This window comes from Sceloporus occidentalis, unplaced genomic scaffold, assembly GCF_023333645.1.
Source record: "Sceloporus occidentalis isolate IW3139 unplaced genomic scaffold, rSceOcc1.0.p SCAF_41, whole genome shotgun sequence".
Taxonomy (NCBI): domain Eukaryota; kingdom Metazoa; phylum Chordata; class Lepidosauria; order Squamata; family Phrynosomatidae; genus Sceloporus; species Sceloporus occidentalis.
The window spans coordinates 370821-388649 of record NW_028317021.1 but is presented as its reverse complement, the minus strand read 5'-3'; the positions used below and the strand labels follow the sequence as shown (position 1 = coordinate 388649).

Below are 17829 nucleotides of genomic sequence, written 5' to 3'. Positions count from 1 at the left end.
GTTAACAGAGGGAAGAGAGAGAGTGTAGAAGTGTTGGCAAGTGGAGCAGGGGGCAGAATGAAAACTGCGACGGAGAATAAAGAGAGAAGGAAAGTGGTGACTGAACAGAGAAAGAAAGAGGATCATCTCCAAAGAAGAAATCATGAACGCCAGAAACACCTCAGCTAAAACAACATCCCAACCAAGCAGAAGAAATTCCCTGGAGCAAACGTCAATTATGGAGGAGATTAAAAGAATCTCAGCCCAAATGGAGAAAAATGGAAAAGATATGGAAAAAAACCTTAGACAAGAGATGAAGGACTTAAGGAAAGACCTGAAACAGTACTTGAAATCAGAATTGAAGACAGAATTGAGAGGGATCAAACAATCTATTGAGGAGGTGGTTAAAGAAATAACTCAGGTCACTGCAATATATTTGCAATATTTGAGAAATCTCAAATATTAGAAGAAAAATCACCATTGATAAACCAACATCAGGAACTACAATTGGACCAAAAAGCTTTGGATGACTTAAAGCAAGAGAAAACTCACTGAAGATCAGAGGCTTGAAAGAAATGAAACATGAAAACCTTTATGAATATCTTGTACCAGCATTAGCAGACTACATGGAAATCTCATATCAAGACTTCATTAAAGATGTAAATAAAACATTTAGAGTTAACTTCCAGATAGCAAAAGAGAAGAGCTTGCCAAGCGACGTTGTTATTTCTTTTGTGAGAAAGAAGATAAGGGATTAATTTTTATTCTTAAGTTATTAAAGTCCCCTGGAAATGGAAGGATGTGAAATAAAAAATTTTAAGGACATCTCTAAAAGAATACTTCAAAAAAGAGGGAACTACAAGTTTATTACATTGATCCTTAATAAATACAAAATTCTATATTAGTGGGAAAAGATGGAAGGAATTTCCATGAAGTGGAACCAAAAGTGGTTCAGACTGAACACAATACAAAAAGCTAAAGACTTCTGGTCTAACTATGGAAAGATGATTGAGAATATATTCGGAAGAAAAGATGGCAATGCAGATTCAGATAAAGAGAATGAGCAAAATGAAAATAAAAAAGACCTCAGAGAGATAGAATCCTCAGAAGAAATACAACTAAGTGAAAGTGAGGAAGAAGGACAGGATAGCAACATTAATAGAGAAGAGGAATCCAAAGAGGATCACAAGGATGAACCACCAAATGAAGAAGATCTATCAGAGCTGGGAAAAATGGTAACTACAAAGGTTTTAGAAGGGGGATATAACACTAATAAAGGGGAGAAAAAAAGAAGAGGTATCTAAGCTTTTTAGAAAGTAATTTCAAATATGGACATTTTATCCTGGAATATAAAAGGAGCAAGCTCTCTGATAGAAAGGAAGAAGATTTATCATAATTTAGGTAAACTTAAAAGAGATGTTATTTGTTTACAGGAGACCCACATAAGGCAAAAAGATATAAGATTGTTAAAAAAATAAAAAAGATAGGTAACGAATTTGTGTCATCCTCCACAAGAAAGAAAAAAGGGATAGTGATCTATGTTAAACAGGCATTCACTGCCAAAGAAATCTTTAATGATAAAAATGGACATTATATTAGGGTGGAAGTGATTATACAAGGTAAAAAAGTACTACTAGTAGGAATATATGGCCCCCAAGAGAAAAAAAGAACAATTCTTTCAATCACTATATAATTGAATGTCTAACTTAAATAATAGAAATAATAATGATGAGGGATTGGAATGCAGTAATTAACCCCGAACTAGATTGATTTTACCATAAAGGAAGGGAAATGAGTCAGGGAAAACTTCCAGCACCCTTTTTTAAGTTGATGGAAAACCAAAAACTAGTTGACATATGGAGACACTTCTATGGAGGTGCAAGAGATTATACCTTTTTTCCCAATAAACATAAAACTTTCTCGAGCGTTGACTTTTTTAAAATCCCTGAAACAGTGGTGGTGCAAATTTTAAAGATGGAATTTTACCAAAATTCCTATCAGACCACAACCCTATATCTTTGAAAGTTAAAAAAAACTAGAATGACGTTTAACTGGACATTGAATGAAAAACTTCTACAAATCCCCGAAAATATAGAGAAAACAGGTTCTCAAATGGTACTTTAAAGAAAATAAAGGAAAAGAAACAGATTACATTACAACTTGGGAAGTCTCTAAAACAGTTATGAGAGGACTCTTTATAAAATAAAACTTTCAATACAAGAAAAAACAAGTTATTACAAGTTAACATTTATTGTATTCGCCAAAGGCCATGACAAAATGAGCTTATCAAAAAGCATAAAACATTTAACATTTAAAACAAAAGGCACAGAATACAAAGGACAAAAAATGTCCCAACATTTAACGTGCAGTTAACAATAGTTAACTGTTAAAGGGGACAGATGGAAAAAGAGACATCTTTCCTGGATATTAGTAAACAAATATGATATAATCATAAAATCTAATTAATATTTGGTGTCTCCCTGGCAATTTATGGCAATTTTATTTAACTCTCTCTTTCTAATTTTTTTTGCAGCCATGGCAAAAAGAGCCACTCTATGTGTTACATTGGCGGGTTATAGACCGCCCATTTGGGGCGGTCTGGACCCGCCCCTTTCCCTGGAGTATCGGGGCCTCAGCGGCTAGAACGGCAGCCGCTGAGGCCCCGATCCGCCGCTTTTCAGGCTGCGGGGAAGCAGCAAAACGCCACTTCCCCGCAGCCTGAAAAGGGGTGTCCCTGGGGCTTCAAGCCCCAAGGACACCCCGCAGCGGCGGGGAGAAGAGAAAGGGGCCGCTTGGTGCCACCATTATTATGTGTCGGACGCATAGCGTCTGCACGTCGCATGGTGCTTATGACGTCGCGAGTGCTCCATTGGTGCCTCGCAGCGTCATAACCGCGCCGTGGGAAGAAGTGCCATTTTTGGGCTTCTTTTTTGCTCCGCGCGGGAGCCGCACGGTTTGGCTGCTACGGCTCCCTCGCGGAGCAACCAGCAGCGCCGGCAGACCACCGCTTTTAGGCGGTCTGTTACGCACCCCAGTAAACTCAAAGATAAAAGATGAATCAAAATTACTACAAAAGTAACTTTTGATACTACTTACTGAAGAGATGGAAAATAAGCTGAAATCTCTAAAACTGAATAATTTTCAGTTCTCTAACAAACTGGTAAAGTGGCTAGCCTATAAGCTCAAGGAAAAGAAAGGAAGGAAGGAAGGAAGGAAGGCTATAACGAAAATTCAAGATGGAAATTTGAATCCCATAGACCAGAATAAGATTAAGAAAATCTTCTTTAAATTTTATGAAAAATTATATAATCAAGAGAAAGAAGACTTGGAAAAGATAAACCTCTATGTCAAAAATATTGATCTACTTAAAATTACTCAAGAACAAAGAGATCTGCTGAACCAACCAATCTCTGTGGCAGAAGTTCTGAAGGCCATCAAGAACAGTAAATCCGGCAGTGCTCCTGGTCCAGATGGCTTCTCCACAGTATACTATAAAACATTCCAACTAGAGTTGATCGAACCTTTAAAAGATATGATGAATGATTTAAAAGAAAACAACTTTCCCCCAACCTGGAAAGAAGCTGTAATCTCCTTGATCCCTAAAGAAGAAAAAGACCCAACATATGTTAAAGAACTATAGACCAGTCTCTTTATTAAACAATGACTACAAATTATTCGCAAGTATATTGGCTGAGAGAATCCATAAATAATTCCATCCGTGATACATAGAGATCTAAGGGGATTTATACCAAAAAGACACATCAAAGACAATATCAGGCATTTTATAGATATGATTGAATATCACAAGGCTCATATTGATAAGAAATTTGCAGCTATTTTTTTGATATCGAGAAGGCCTTTGATAATGTCTCTTGGAAATTGCTATTTTGTGTTATGAAGAAGCTAGAATTGGGGGAGAGACTCTTGAATTGGGTAAAAGCCATATACCAAAAACAATATGCCAGATTGAATGTAAATGGTGAAAGAACTTAACTGTTAAATATCTGCAAAGGTACAAGACAGGGATGTCCCCTGTCTCTTCTCCTCTTTGTTTTAGTTATGGAAATCCTACTTCAAAGCATAAGAATTAACCCAAAGATTAAAGGCATAAAAATTAAAGGAACTGAGCATAAAGTGAGGGCCTTCGCAGATAACCTGATGGTGACTATCAGTGATCCCGTTAACGACAGTAAAATAAATTAATAAAGGAATTCAAGGACTTTGAAGTAATCTCGGGATTGAAAATAAATAGAGAAAACAGCAATAATAACTAAAAACGTGACTGCATACCAAACAAAAGAATTGGAATCTGCTGCAGGGTTTAATCTAAGTAAAAAACTGAAATATTTGGAAATCTGGGTCTCAAATAAACATTCTGATCTTTTTACTAATAATTATTCTAAACTGTGGCAAAGTGTTAAAAAAGATTTGAAAAATTGGAAAAACTTAAATTTCTCCCTTTTGGGTAGAATTGCAGTGATAAAAATGAATATATTACCGAAATTTCTCTTTTTATTTCAATCCTAATCATTAAAAATGAAAAACCATTTAAAGAATGGCAAAAGGGCATTCTGAAATTCATTTGGAAGGGGAAGAAAGCAAGGATAAGAATGAAATACCTTCAGGACAAATCTTAGATTATACGTTGAAGCTGCTTGTCTATCATGGATAAAAGATTGGATTACCCTAAAAGACAAAGACCTATTGAATTTAGAAAGTGTAAATATGAGATTTGGTTGGCACACCTACCTCCTCTATGAAAATGATAGAGTAAACACAGACTTTAATAACCACTTTGTCAGATGCTCCCTATTTAGGGTATGGAAAAAATATAAAAAATGAATATGTACGAAAATTCCCCTGTGGGCGTCCCCACATGAAGCTTTTTTTAGATATAACCCCCCAAAACATGAAAATTGGATTGTATATGAGAAATTAATTCAATCTGATGAAACTAGATATGGGATTAAGACACAGGAGAAACTCGTTGATGAAGGATATGATATCACATGGTTTTTCTACAGACAATTACGATAATGTTTCCTTATGGATAAGAAACAATATGGGATTGGAAAAGCAGACTCAGAATTAGAGCAGGAATTAGTGATGAATACAGATGCTTTACTTTCAGGACTTTATAAATGTATTCTTAAATATTATATGGAGGAGGAAATTGTAAAAGAAAATATTAAATGGTCTCAGAATTTTGTTTTTTCTATTGAGTTGGAACAGTGGGAATACACATGGAAAAAGAGATTGAAATATACTTGTAGCCAAAATGTAAAAGTAAGTTATTATAAAAAAGAATTTCCGTTGGCATTTGACACCTGAAAGAATTAGTAAAATATATACTAATTGTAGTAATTTGTGTTGGAAATGTGAGATAGAGCAAGGTTCACTTTCTCATATGTGGTGGACATGTAGGAAAGCAAAAAAATTTTGGAAGCTAATTTTTTTTGAAATCAAGAAAATGATTTCCATAACCCTTAAATTCTCACCTGAAGTTTTTTTACTTAACATAATTGAATAAAATACGGGGGAAAAGCATGGTAAAATATTATTTTATATGTTATCAGCTGCAAGAATAGTGCCATCAATTTTATCTGCCACATTGATTCTTTTATTTTATAATCCAAAATTTTATATCCTGACTAAAAATTTGTATGAACCCACCATTTCAATCTTTTTATTTTTCAAAAATTTTTCTATAGTTCCCATATAAAGCTAATATAAACTAATGATGTAGGTGCGCCCACATCTCAGGTTTAGCAACAGCTCAGGTTCAGCACAGCAGCAGCAACAGCAAGTATAACCAGGAGCTGAAAATCAAGAACAGCTGAGGCAAGAAGCAAGCAGAAAGCAAGCAGGACGCATTTTGGAGGATATAACTGAATGATTAAACTGACTGTATTTGAGTACAGTATCCAAGACAGAAAAATATTTTTTGCGTTTTAACCGAAACCTGTTGAGGCAACAATAGATCAGATGTCCTGGTACCTTCTATATTCTGAAAAGAACATTATAGTGAGCAAATACAAAAATACAAAAGAAAGAACAAAAAAAAATGAAATCATATTTTTATATCTTTAAAACCGAATATGGAGCCTCTGCTCCCTTGTCTTTAACTTTATCCAAATAGGAAATTTTATTTATGTGTACCTTTAAATTATACCATCCATATAAATATTTTACAATTTCAAATCCTTTTTTTTTTTAAGCCATCTCTTTCTCTCTTTTTTATAATTGCTATTACTATATATATATATGGAGGGGTATCACATCTTTACCCTCCCCCTCTTGTTCTTTTGACATTAACATCAAAAGAACATTCAACATCAAAAGAACATCTATATAACTGTCTATATTTCAGCATCTTGTGCCCTCATATCATTATTAATATTTCCCTTTTTTTCCCCTCTTGTTTCTGATGCGATTGTCTTATCTTCATATCCTGAACTGAGCAGCAATTTAAAATAGGATTTGTCCTACTCACAGCATATATCAAAGGAAAGGGGAACACACACAAACCTATAAACTCACACACTCACACACTGTAGCCGGCCAACTTCACACACACAAACACACACAGCCACACAGTCATTTTCTCAAGGTAAAACATAATACTCTAGAGTTTTTAAACCAAGGCCCATGGTTTTTCATATATCAACAACACAAAAGCAATTCCAATAAATAACATAAAACACACACATGTCCATTTTTAAATTCTCTACCACAGACCCACATTTATGACACAGTTTGTTAGAAACACACACAGAGACAAAAACCACCAACAGCCTTTTATTCATTATATAAAAACACTTATACTAAAGAAAAAGAAAAAGTTCAAATGAGGATTCTGTTTTTATTTTATCCTTCTAACCACCATTAAAAAAAACTTTATATATTAGCACCTTCTTTTCCACATGGAGGACTTATCCTTTATACTTTTATCAAAAGTCCATCTATGGGGCTAAAATGTTCTCTGCTGATCTGTTAACTTATCAGCAGGGTTGTACAGCATTCTTAAGTTTCTCACTGCCCAGAGGGAAAGCTGGCTGGGAGGAAAGAGTTAATTCTTTTAAAACAAAGGCAATTTCCAATAATATTGTTTGCAGGGATTTCCTCCCTGGTAACCAAGTTCTAACATTGGTTCATGAGTCCATTAAAGTAACTTTTTTTTTTTTTTATCAGTGGCTATGGCAAATTTCATACTTTTTCTGTTTGTGATGCCAATTTGTCAGGGGTGGCAAGAGGTGTTTTGTCACTGCCAGCAAAACAGGTTCTTTTTGTCTTTACCAGTCCCTCGGCAAGCTACACATTTAGTTTTCTTCAATGGGATTTTACTATCTACCAAAACTTCTTTCAGCACACCCACTCTTTGTTTCTGTATTTTACATTCCTGCTCTTTTTCCTCCAAAGCATTCAAACAGACCACTTCACTCATTGACTCAAATAATCCAAACCAACCTGCACCAACAGCAATCCAACTTTCATCTGCTCTACCTTGTCAGTAGAAGCTGTATGAAAGCAAAACATTCCAATTCCCTTATACAAAGCTTCCCAGGGGTCATGTTTTTCCAATGCCTGTTGAAACCATTCTGAAACCTTATTCAAAGCTATTTCGTACTTATTTCCCTTCAAAAGGGATCTTTTAAAAAACGAACCCCAATCTTTACTCTCTTCAATAAGATCATCGGCAGCAGAAACTTTCCTGATCTCTCCATCCACAGTACAAAAAGGGTTATCTGAGACGGAGTTCCTGCCTTCCCCCGTCCCCCTTCTGTTTTTCTTTCCAAACATTATGTCAACTGCGGGAGAAAGCACGCTGACTCTCTCCCTCAAAGAACAGAGAAGTTGTGTAAACAGGCTTCCAAACCTCCACCTGTTCCCCCTCTGCTCTTGTTACACCTGCAGGAGAAAGCACGCCGACTCTCTCCCTCAAAGAACAAAGAAGTTGTGTGAACAGGCTTCCAAACCTCCACCTGTTCCCTCTTTGCTCTTGGCTCCAAGCTTTTTGTTACAACTGCGGGAAGAAGCACGCCGACTTCATCCCTCAAAGAACAAAGAAGTTGTGTGAACAGGCTTCCAAACCTCCACCTGTTCCCTCTTTGCCCCTTGTTCCCAGCAAGGGCGTCCCCTTGCACCAAGTCTCAAGATCTGTCCCCCCAGCTATGAGAGTCCCCAGAAAGAAAGAGTCTCACCACGCTCTAGGATCCCACTTCTGACACCAAATATGTTATGCCCAAGATTGTAAGGGCAACCTGTTTATCCTGAGAGCGTGTAATGAAAACCTCTCCCTCCGTGGACCTATTCACAGCTAGGCTGAGAAAGACGTTGAGACACCAAATTTGGGTTTAAACACCATGCATGTGACATTTATTGAATCACACAAGTAACACAAACATTGATTATCAAGAGCTCTTTCACTCACACATTCATACAATACTCACACACACTTTCCTTCCGCCGAACATTGATCAGTTGTACTCGAAGGCTGGGGATGACACCGTTGCCGCGGATGGTGCCAACAAAATGGAGATGAAAGTCCAGGGTCTTTATACTTTTTCTTCTCTCTGGCTCTTGGCTGCTGAAGTCTTGCAATATTACAGCCCATTACTCAACTTCCTCTTTTGGGAGGACAGACAGGTTGTTCAGATCAGTCCATGTTCAAAGCAACTCGTTCTGTTCAAAGTTCTCCATTGTCCTGTCAGTTCCTCATCATGGCGACTCAGGAGATAAGGTTCTTCCCGGTCATGGTTTGTCACACCTGGACGGCACCCTGCTTCAGCTTCCAAGTTTTCAGACTTTCCTCGCCTCGGTTGCCAAATACCTTCGTCACATCAATGCTTTGCGCGGAACCATCTTGTTTGTTCCTTTAGCTATGTTTAAAGCACAATTCCTTGGTTCTTCGGTTCTTCAGCTCTGGGTTTAAGTCAGAACTCACTCATTCGTCTTACATATGCTCAGAATTGGAAAACGAAAGAAATTCCCACAAAGGAGGACTGGATGTTTAAAGTGTTGGATATGATGGAAATGGACAAACTTTCCAGAGGAATCATAAACGAACCATCGAACTCATATAAAGAAGACTGGAACAATATAATTGTGTACCTTCAGAAATGCTGGGGGGGAGAACGCTACCTTGGGAACAGAATTAACCCAAGTTAATTTTTTTCAGTCTGGTTGATGATATTATTATAGTTGGAAAACAGAATTACGATTAATTAAGAAAAATCCAAAGATATTCCCTTTAATTTAGATAGAGCAGCTTGGTATTGATTAATTTACAACCTGAAGGAAGACTGCAAGATAAAACTAGAGCTTGTAAGAATAAGTATAAAGTGAACAACAAATACATTATTTTTATTGTTTCTTTTCAGATAATCTAAAAATGATTGTTTCTTTTCAGATAATCTAAAAACGAATGAACCAAGAATAAAAGTTAGACTGGTAGTAAGCAAGTAACAAATGAGGAATGTATGTATTTCATGGGGGGTGGGGGTATTGAAGGACAATGTAGTGTTTAGTAAATGTCATGTATATATGTTTTGAGTGATTGATGATTGTTGATTTTTATATGTTATCTTTTACAAACTTAATAATAATTAATATAAAAAGTAAATGTTATCTTAATATCTGTCTGTGTTTTTTCTACTTTTTAAAAAACAACCCCCCCCCCTCTACATTTTTATGGAACCTCATGAGTATTCCTTTCCAGCACACTTTCTATAATCTCAGCGTAAATATAATCATGTTACATCATACTGCAATACCCAAGAGCAGGGGTGGCAGCTTTCTGAATCCAGCTTTTCTTGGGATACCCCAGTGGCCACATACCCTTCTTCATACCATCATGACACCATCAGCCCAGCTTTTGTACAGGTTTGTACCTATACTAAAAGGTTGGGTAAATAAGTCCTAAGACCTACTTACTCAAGGCAAGAAGAGTTTCATGGTAAAATATGCTGATAAATATTTATCAGCATTCTTTGGATCAGCATTCTTTGGCTTGCTCCCAAGAACTGTTCTGAAATTGAATATTGCCCTTGGGCTGAAAGTGATTCTCCATCTTGACTTTCAGCACAGGTGGGCATGCTGACAGGTTAAAGGTCCAATATTCTTCCTCTGGGACCATCCATGGGCCATAAAGAAAGACCCTCTCTCACAGAAAGAGAACATGGCCAGAGGCCCACTTCCATTTTTGAAAAGTGCTTGTTTGTTTTGTTGAACAAGGTGAGGTGGTGGAGTCTCTGCTCTTGGAAATTTTCAAGATTGGAAATTCTCCTTTTCTTTTCTTTTTTCCCCCAGAGAAAAAAAAGGTAATCTGGTGTAACAAGGAGAAGGATGTGAGAGAGACAGAAGAGGGTTGTCCCGGAAAGGGAGAGGCGCTTGAGGAGGGGGGCGTGAGCGGAAGAGAAGGCGGTAAGGCGGTCGTGTAGAGGGAAAGAGGTCAATGTTTGGGTAAGCAGGAAGGCTTAGCCAAGAGGAGAGGACCTTGCCGGCTAGAGGAGGAAGATTCAGAAATGGTGAGAGGCTCTGGAGAGGAGAGTTTCCTGGGGGAGTTTGCTCATCCTCATTCTCCAACCCCAAGCTCTTCTGAGAGAGGCTGGGTTATTGTGCAAGGGGAGCATTCCATTGGGACCTTCAGGGGTGTTACTGGCCTGCTCAGGGGGAGGGCCAAAACCCAGAAGAAGACCTGTGAGACCTTACTGCCAGTAAGGATTTGGGGTGAAGTAACCCAAGACCAGAACTCTGTGAAGTAACATTGCCTTTGCTGGTGTTATTAGTTCTATTAAAGATACTCAGCATTATCTTTAAGTTGTTTGAAGTTATTGTCCGCCATGGACCCTGCTAAGAAGCCTGGAGTTAGGGGTGTGCCCTGTGGCCCTGCAACATCTGGGCAGAGAAGCGAGGCATACAAACACAGCCTTGCAGGCTCACATGCAGCTCCAAGGTTGCCTTTTACTTATCCATGATTTAGAGAAAACTCTCACTTTGGGTGGCCAGGTATGCACCACCAAAGAAGAGGAATCAACAAGGGTGCATTAGAAAGATTATGCCATAAAAATTGCATTAGGTTTGGGCTAAGGTGTCTCCACCCAGCTAAGATTGTAGCTGGTAAATCCTGATCCACAAATAGATCCAGCACCTTGGATAACTCCTTAAATTACAGATTAAAACCTGGAATAGATTTATCACTCCACTGATATGGAAGCCACTATCTGCCTCTGAGTCTTTTTTCATTCTCAGCCACCCTCCCCCTCTCTTTCAGATACACACACTGAATCTTCCTGCCCAGAAGGATGTAAACATCGGCTTGGATGACTGGAAAAATTCTGCTCTGAAGAGACTGCTTCTTGCTATAAAGCGGTTAATCAGATGGGAAATTGTACCCACACTCACCAGCTTCTTACACACTGTGGTATCTGCTTGAGATCAAGACTGGCAAAATCAATTTGTTTGAAGGGCTGGACTCTCCTGTACCAACCTGGCTTGGGGGAAGCCTGTCTCTATCCCACAACTCTTCCCTCTGGAGGGAATATGATAAGAGTGTCAGGATTGGATTAAACCAGCCATGCTTTTGCTTCTAACCATTACGCTTAAGTTTAATGTTTTATAAAAGTCATGTTATATATATGAGTTAATTAAAAGTTAGGAACTGAATTTTGCAGTTATAGGAGTATATTAGATATTAAGGGGCAGTGGGTGCTAGGCTTTATATGGATTGTTTTTTGTGGGGTTTTTGGGCTATGTGGCCATGAATCTAGAAGAGTTTATTCCTGATGTTTCACCAGCATCTGTGGCTGGCATCTTCAGAGAATTCAACACGGAGAAATGTAAGGTACTGCACTTAGGGCGGAAAAATGCAATGCACAGATATAGGGGGACACCTGGTTGAATGAGACTTATACGTGTGAAAGGGATCTAGGAGTCCAAGTAGATCACAAGTTGAACATGAGTCAACAGTGTGATGCGGCAGCTAAAAAGGCCAATGCAATTTTAGGCTGCATCAATAGAATAGTGGCTAGATCAAGGGAAGTAATAGTGCCAATCTCTTCTGCTCTGGTCAGGCCCCACCTGGGCACCACAATTCAAAAAGGACATGGAGAAACTGGAGCGTGTCCAAAGGAGGGTGACCAAAATGGTGAAGGGTCTGGAAACCATGCCCTATGAGGAATGACTTAGGGAGCTGGGGATGTTTAGCCTGGAGAAGAGAAGGTTAAGAGGTGAAATGATAGCCCTGTTTAAATACTTGAAGGGATTCATATTGAGGAGGGAGCAAACTTGTTTTCTGCTGCTCCAGAGACTAGGACCCGGAGTGATGGATGCAAGCTTCAGGAAAAGAGATTCCACCTAAACATTAGGAGGAACGTAATGGATTTTCTAAGTGGGAGAATGAGCTAGGATGTTGAGAATCACCCAGTGCAAAATCAAAGGCATATCTCTTCTGGAGGGAGATACTCTTGAACATTTGGTTTATTTGCAAACACAGATATTATACACACCATTGTTCCCATGGTTGAGGGGCTTATACAGATTCTGATCATTGGCAGATTTCTCTGGGCTTTATGACAAGCGCTCCCCCGATGAGTCTACAGGATCTTCTTATATTGTCAAGTGGGTTCTCCACACTTGGGTGTCCTCTGGCTTCAAGTCTTTTACCAACCCCTTTAATATTAAGTATATATCAGATGGAGGGACCCTGCATGGAGGGGTGATCTTTGGGGTAAGAGCCCTCTGTCAATTGTCTATTCACCTTCCCAGGCTGTCTACTTGGAAGACAATGAGAGAAAAGGAAGTGACAGGGAGAGAAGATGTGTCAGATAGTGGAGGAAAATTTTTCAGAGAAGGAAGGAAGAAAGGAATGGTCAGAGACATAGCATAACAGTAAACAATAAAAGATAGAACATATTTTCATTATACAACACAATGCATTTCTTAACAACTCTTTTTCTGTTGTTTTTTTTAAATTAAAAATAAACACATATTATCCAAGACTAGGAAAATCAGGCTCAAAATGATGCTTTTTATTCCTCAAGCATCTTGTTTATTCCTCAAGCTAAAGCATGAGGATGGCCCAGAACATTAAAAGACACTTTGTGAAAAGTGTAGGGGGGAATTATAAGCATCTCCTACTCCTCTCCCTGTTGGAGCCTGTCTAAAGAAATAATTGCCATTGAATATACCTCTTAAAATGTTCAAAGGCATGTATTTAGCAGGTGGTGGTGGGAAAAGAAAGAAAAACAGATGCCCCTGGGGAATGTGTTTGAACACACAATAAAGCCTCCATAAAGACTAAAGAACACTATGAAAAGGAAGCTAAATGATACATTATCCCAGAGCTAATATTCCATCTTATTTCACCAAGAATGTACTATGAAGATTTTTTTAAAAAATGAGTCACAGAGTTTATGAAGTTACAAACCAGCTGCTTAAGGTATTGCCTGTAAATGGAATAGTTCTGAAATCAGACGTTTGGTTGGAAGGATTTCTTCTGTAATTGCGTGTGTCACGAAATCTGGGAAACAAGACACATATTGGCCAGAATCTTGTTGGTGCACTTTGCTAGTGGCTGCACTTTTTCCAAGATGACACAGTGGTGGTGAGGGAAGGCAGGTAAAATCTGCTAGTGCTGAGCAGCCTATTTTTCAAGTGCTATTGTGCCCAAGGCTTTTTCCTCCTGCTGTGACTGCCTATGACCCTGTAGTTAGGCTGTCACAGCACATCAGACGCATTTCAGCTGCATTGTTGATAGCATGGGTATGATAATTCCAGTCAATAAATGGGGCCTTGGTAAAATCAACTCTTATCTAAGTTCCATAGCTCCTTTAGTTGGGTTTACTTTAGCTGGGACTAGAAACTGATTAGGCCAGGGGTGCCCAACTTGGAAGGAGGTAGGGGCCGAAATTAAGATCGGCTAAGGTTGTTCGGGCTGCCAACAGTTTTAGGTGAAATGTAGAACATTTTTTGTTGTTGCACCAATAGCTTTATTTTATTTACAGAAATAATGACAAGCAGGCATGTACCAGGCCTCCAATTGCTTTTTGTAAATAATAACAGAGAATATACAAGTTTTCATAGAAAAACAGTAAGACTAAACTAGTGCAAATGAACACTGGCAATTATCTTTCATCATTAACTATCCCAAGATTTGAAGTAAGAACTGCGACGGGAAAGTGGGATGATTCAGGTTTATCACATTTTTTCCATCTTATTAATCAGATCATCACAGATTTTTGTGAGTTCATCATTTTCCTTTGCCTTTTGCTCAATGCTTCTCTCTAGTGACTGGATTCTCATTTGTTCTTTGCGTAAAGTGGCTTGAAGTGCCACTACTTCTGTTTGAGCTTTACTTCTTACTTGGGCAATCTCTTCATTGGCTTGGCACAGTTTTTCTTCTGCATGAGCCTTTAATGCTTGGTATCTCTGCTCTTCCTTTTTAATTCTTGCAAGGTAATCTTCAACACATTTCTTCAGAGCCTCTTCATTCCTCTGAAATCCTTCTATTGCCTCTTTCTGTTTTTCAAATCTCTTGAAGAGTTCTGAGAAAGATTTTCCCATGGAACTCAAATCAGATATAGCTTGTTGTTTTTCATCAAGTACTTTCTGTAATTCTTGTTTTGCAAGTTCCTTTTGAATCTGGGACTCCTCCATCACTTGTGTAATGGTGCCTTCAAACTCTGCAACAATTTTTCCCATCTCTTTACTTTCAATATAAATTTTGTCATGCTTAATTTTCCATTCCAAAGCTTCCATTTGCTTTTCTTTCACCTCAGAAGTGAGCTTTTTAACAACAGTATCCATCTCATGCTTAACCTTTTCTACAGCTGCATCCATATCTGACTGTATTTCAACACTTCTATAATGGCCTCAGTAGACAGAGCACACGATGGCAGCACTAACGTGGCCACTACTGTTCTTTGATCCCCTCTGCTTCTTGTCCTCTAAAGGGTTCGTAACATCAGTCTTGAAGTGGGCTCCGGACCTCAGTAGAACACATCCGAGTTTCCCATAACAGGGAGACTTCTGAGCTGTCAGATTCCAGCTCTAAACCACGTTAGGCGAGAAACTCCTCGCAGCAGCTTCTAGTTTACTCTGGTTGACGCCATGTCCTGACCGGAAGTCCTCACTCAAGCATTTAGATTTTAATTTTTTTAATATTAAAAGAATATGCCTCTTAACTGGGTGTTGCAATGGGCTTGATTAGCAATTTCACAAAGTGAGATTATGCTTATTGCTTTATCAGTTGAAATAATCAAGATGAAAGTTTTTCTTACCCTTTTCTATTTTTTTCTACTGACACCATCATACATGCATATAAATATATCTTTATCAATATATAGGAAATGTCATGCTTAGCCAGACTGAGGACTCAGAGGGTGAGGAGGGTGAGTTAGATCCCCAGATGGAGGCTGAGCCTGAAGGTGAGCTGGGCCCTAGCTCTGCTCTGCCAGCTTCAGCAGAGTCTGTGGCGTGTCAAGAGCCTCAGAAGCCCAGCCTCCCACAAGCAGACATTCCAGGTACAGAAGATATGGAAGAATAAGACACTGAGAAACCTACCTTTAGCCAGCAAAGGTCTGAAAGGAAGTGTCTTTGTCGGTCACTGAGACTTTAAGAGAAACGCTCAGCAATCAGGAAGTACTTGTGATCATGAATTGGGAAATATAACCAGGTGCAGGATGCCAAATTTCTTTGCCAGAGATTATCTGAGCTTCCTGGCAAAAGCACGTTTCTTTGACTCCCTTTGTCTTCTTCGCCTGAAATGACTGATCTGGACTCCCTGGAACCCTTGACCTTCAGACTGCCTTGCTAAACCTGCTTTGCCAGGACCCTTGGACTCCCTGACCTTTCTCTATTGGATGCTGACTTGGTACTTTGGGAACTGTATTTTATTTCTCTTGTTTGCAAAGATCTTTTGTTTTTTTGTTTTTATAAATCTCTGCCAGTTTGTGTGAGCCATTATCAGCATACTTGGCAGCTTTCCCGGACAGGAAGGGGACAACTGTCAGGCATCACTGTCTTTCCTGGCTTGAGCTCTAGCAAGATCCCCTTCCCAACCACTTCTGCAGATGCCATTAAGGGGAGAGAAAGTAGCAATCCTTCACTGTCTTTAAATTCAGTTCTATGACTTGCCAAATTTACTACCTGCTGAAAACTGCTCCATTTTGTAACAAAAGATCCACTGCCAGAGTTTCCTTTGTTTTTTTCCTTTGTTCCTTTCTTTTCATTTCCAGTCTGCTCCATTACTACTAATAATGACTCAAATGTAAAAGGTTATATCACATAACTAACTCTAAAACCAAATTGTCCCAACTGAACATTTCATCTTTTTTTGCATTTGCAAAAGTCCCCACTAAAAAAAATAAACAGTTATTCTGTTTTGAAAAATGTTTTCTAGTTATTTCACTGAACTTCTGACTGTATGATAAATAAATTTATAATTAAAGTAAGCTCACAAAATTTATTATATAATTGGCATTTGCCACGGGCCATTTATAAAGACAAGATAGCATCCTGACTAACTTTCAAGACTATGCTTATCTTGAGTATGAAAAAATAAGTAAGGGCAGTCTTGGATCCCTGGAGGATAGCAGCTATTTTGCATTTGGAAAAATGATAGTAGAAATAAGTGTGTCAAAAGAAAAATAGGTCAGTAACTGAATATATGCAGTGGCATTCTACATACAGAACCATTTTTAGATTCCAGAACAACCTGTGTTCAATACTTCATAGTTTTTATAACCTTTAAAAGCAAGATTAATCATTTTACGAGAACCCCACATGGATTAAAAAAAAAGGTGTTCAAGTCTTTATTATAAAGGCAGTGTAAGATCCAACCACCAGGTGTGAATTTTTTGGACTCCCCAGCCTGCTAGTTATCCACCTCCGCCATGTGAATGAACCAAGTGGTGGTGGTGGTGCTCCACTTCATTTATTTACAAGGTGGAAACAGGGTACCTGGAGCCGGGGGAGGACAAAATGTGCACCTGAGAATTGCTGTTGCCCTGGGACCATACTAGATTTCAGGTATATTTTTTCCCCAAAAATATATCTGTATTTTCAGTCCACAGTGCATTAAATCTGTGCATTCAGCGCTATGGATAGGATAGGCCCACTGTATTTTATTTACTTAATTGTAGTTATCATTTCAGTCTGATCTATATATTTTATTCCTAAATGATCATTTTCAAGAATGCATGTCACAAATTTTTAATAAAAACTACATTCAGTCATACTCGTTTGACAGTGGAAGTGGGAGAAACGTTCCTAATTTTATGCAAGTTTCAATGATTGCTGATGACTTTCCACACTAAATTCACAGTACTGGTGTGACTTTAGGAAAGCTGATTTGAGTAAACTTAGGGAAATATTAGGGGTGATCCCCTGGTCAGGAATACTAAAAGAGAAAGGAGTTCAGGATGAATGGGAATTTCTCAAAAGGGAGATAATGAAGGCACAATTTCCAACAGTTCCAACGAGAAAGAAAAATGGGAGGTATCTGGAGAAACCAGGATGGATGACTAAAGAACTTTCAAAGGAGCTACATTTTAAATGGAGCATACATAAGAAATGGAAAAAGGGGGAAATCATCAAAGAAGAATTTAAACAAATAGCGAGTATGTGGAGGGGTAAAGTCAGAAAAGCTAAAGCACAGAATATGCCCAGGCTCGCTAGAGAGGTTAAGAACAATAAAAAGGGCTTTTTTGGGGTGTGTTTGCAGCAAAAAAAAGCACAGTGCGCCCGCGTCATACATGGGCACGCTTTATGCAGCTTTCAGCATATGCTAAAAGCCACGCGGAGAGAAAGGATGGCACGTTCCATAGGGAATAATGGGGCGCGCACTCATGG

At 38.6% G+C, this 17829-nt stretch overlaps 1 protein-coding gene across 1 annotated transcript; it reads right to left on the bottom strand.

Moving 5' to 3' along the window:
* Window positions 1–14057: 14057 nt before the first annotated feature.
* Window positions 14058–14829, bottom strand: LOC149289958 (transforming acidic coiled-coil-containing protein 3-like). The gene has a single exon (XM_089489909.1). It carries the CDS (start codon window positions 14815–14817, stop codon window positions 14176–14178), a length of 642 nt encoding a protein of 213 aa, XP_089346035.1. The 5' UTR covers window positions 14818–14829; the 3' UTR covers window positions 14058–14175.
* Between the last annotated feature and the right edge of the window lie 3000 nt (window positions 14830–17829).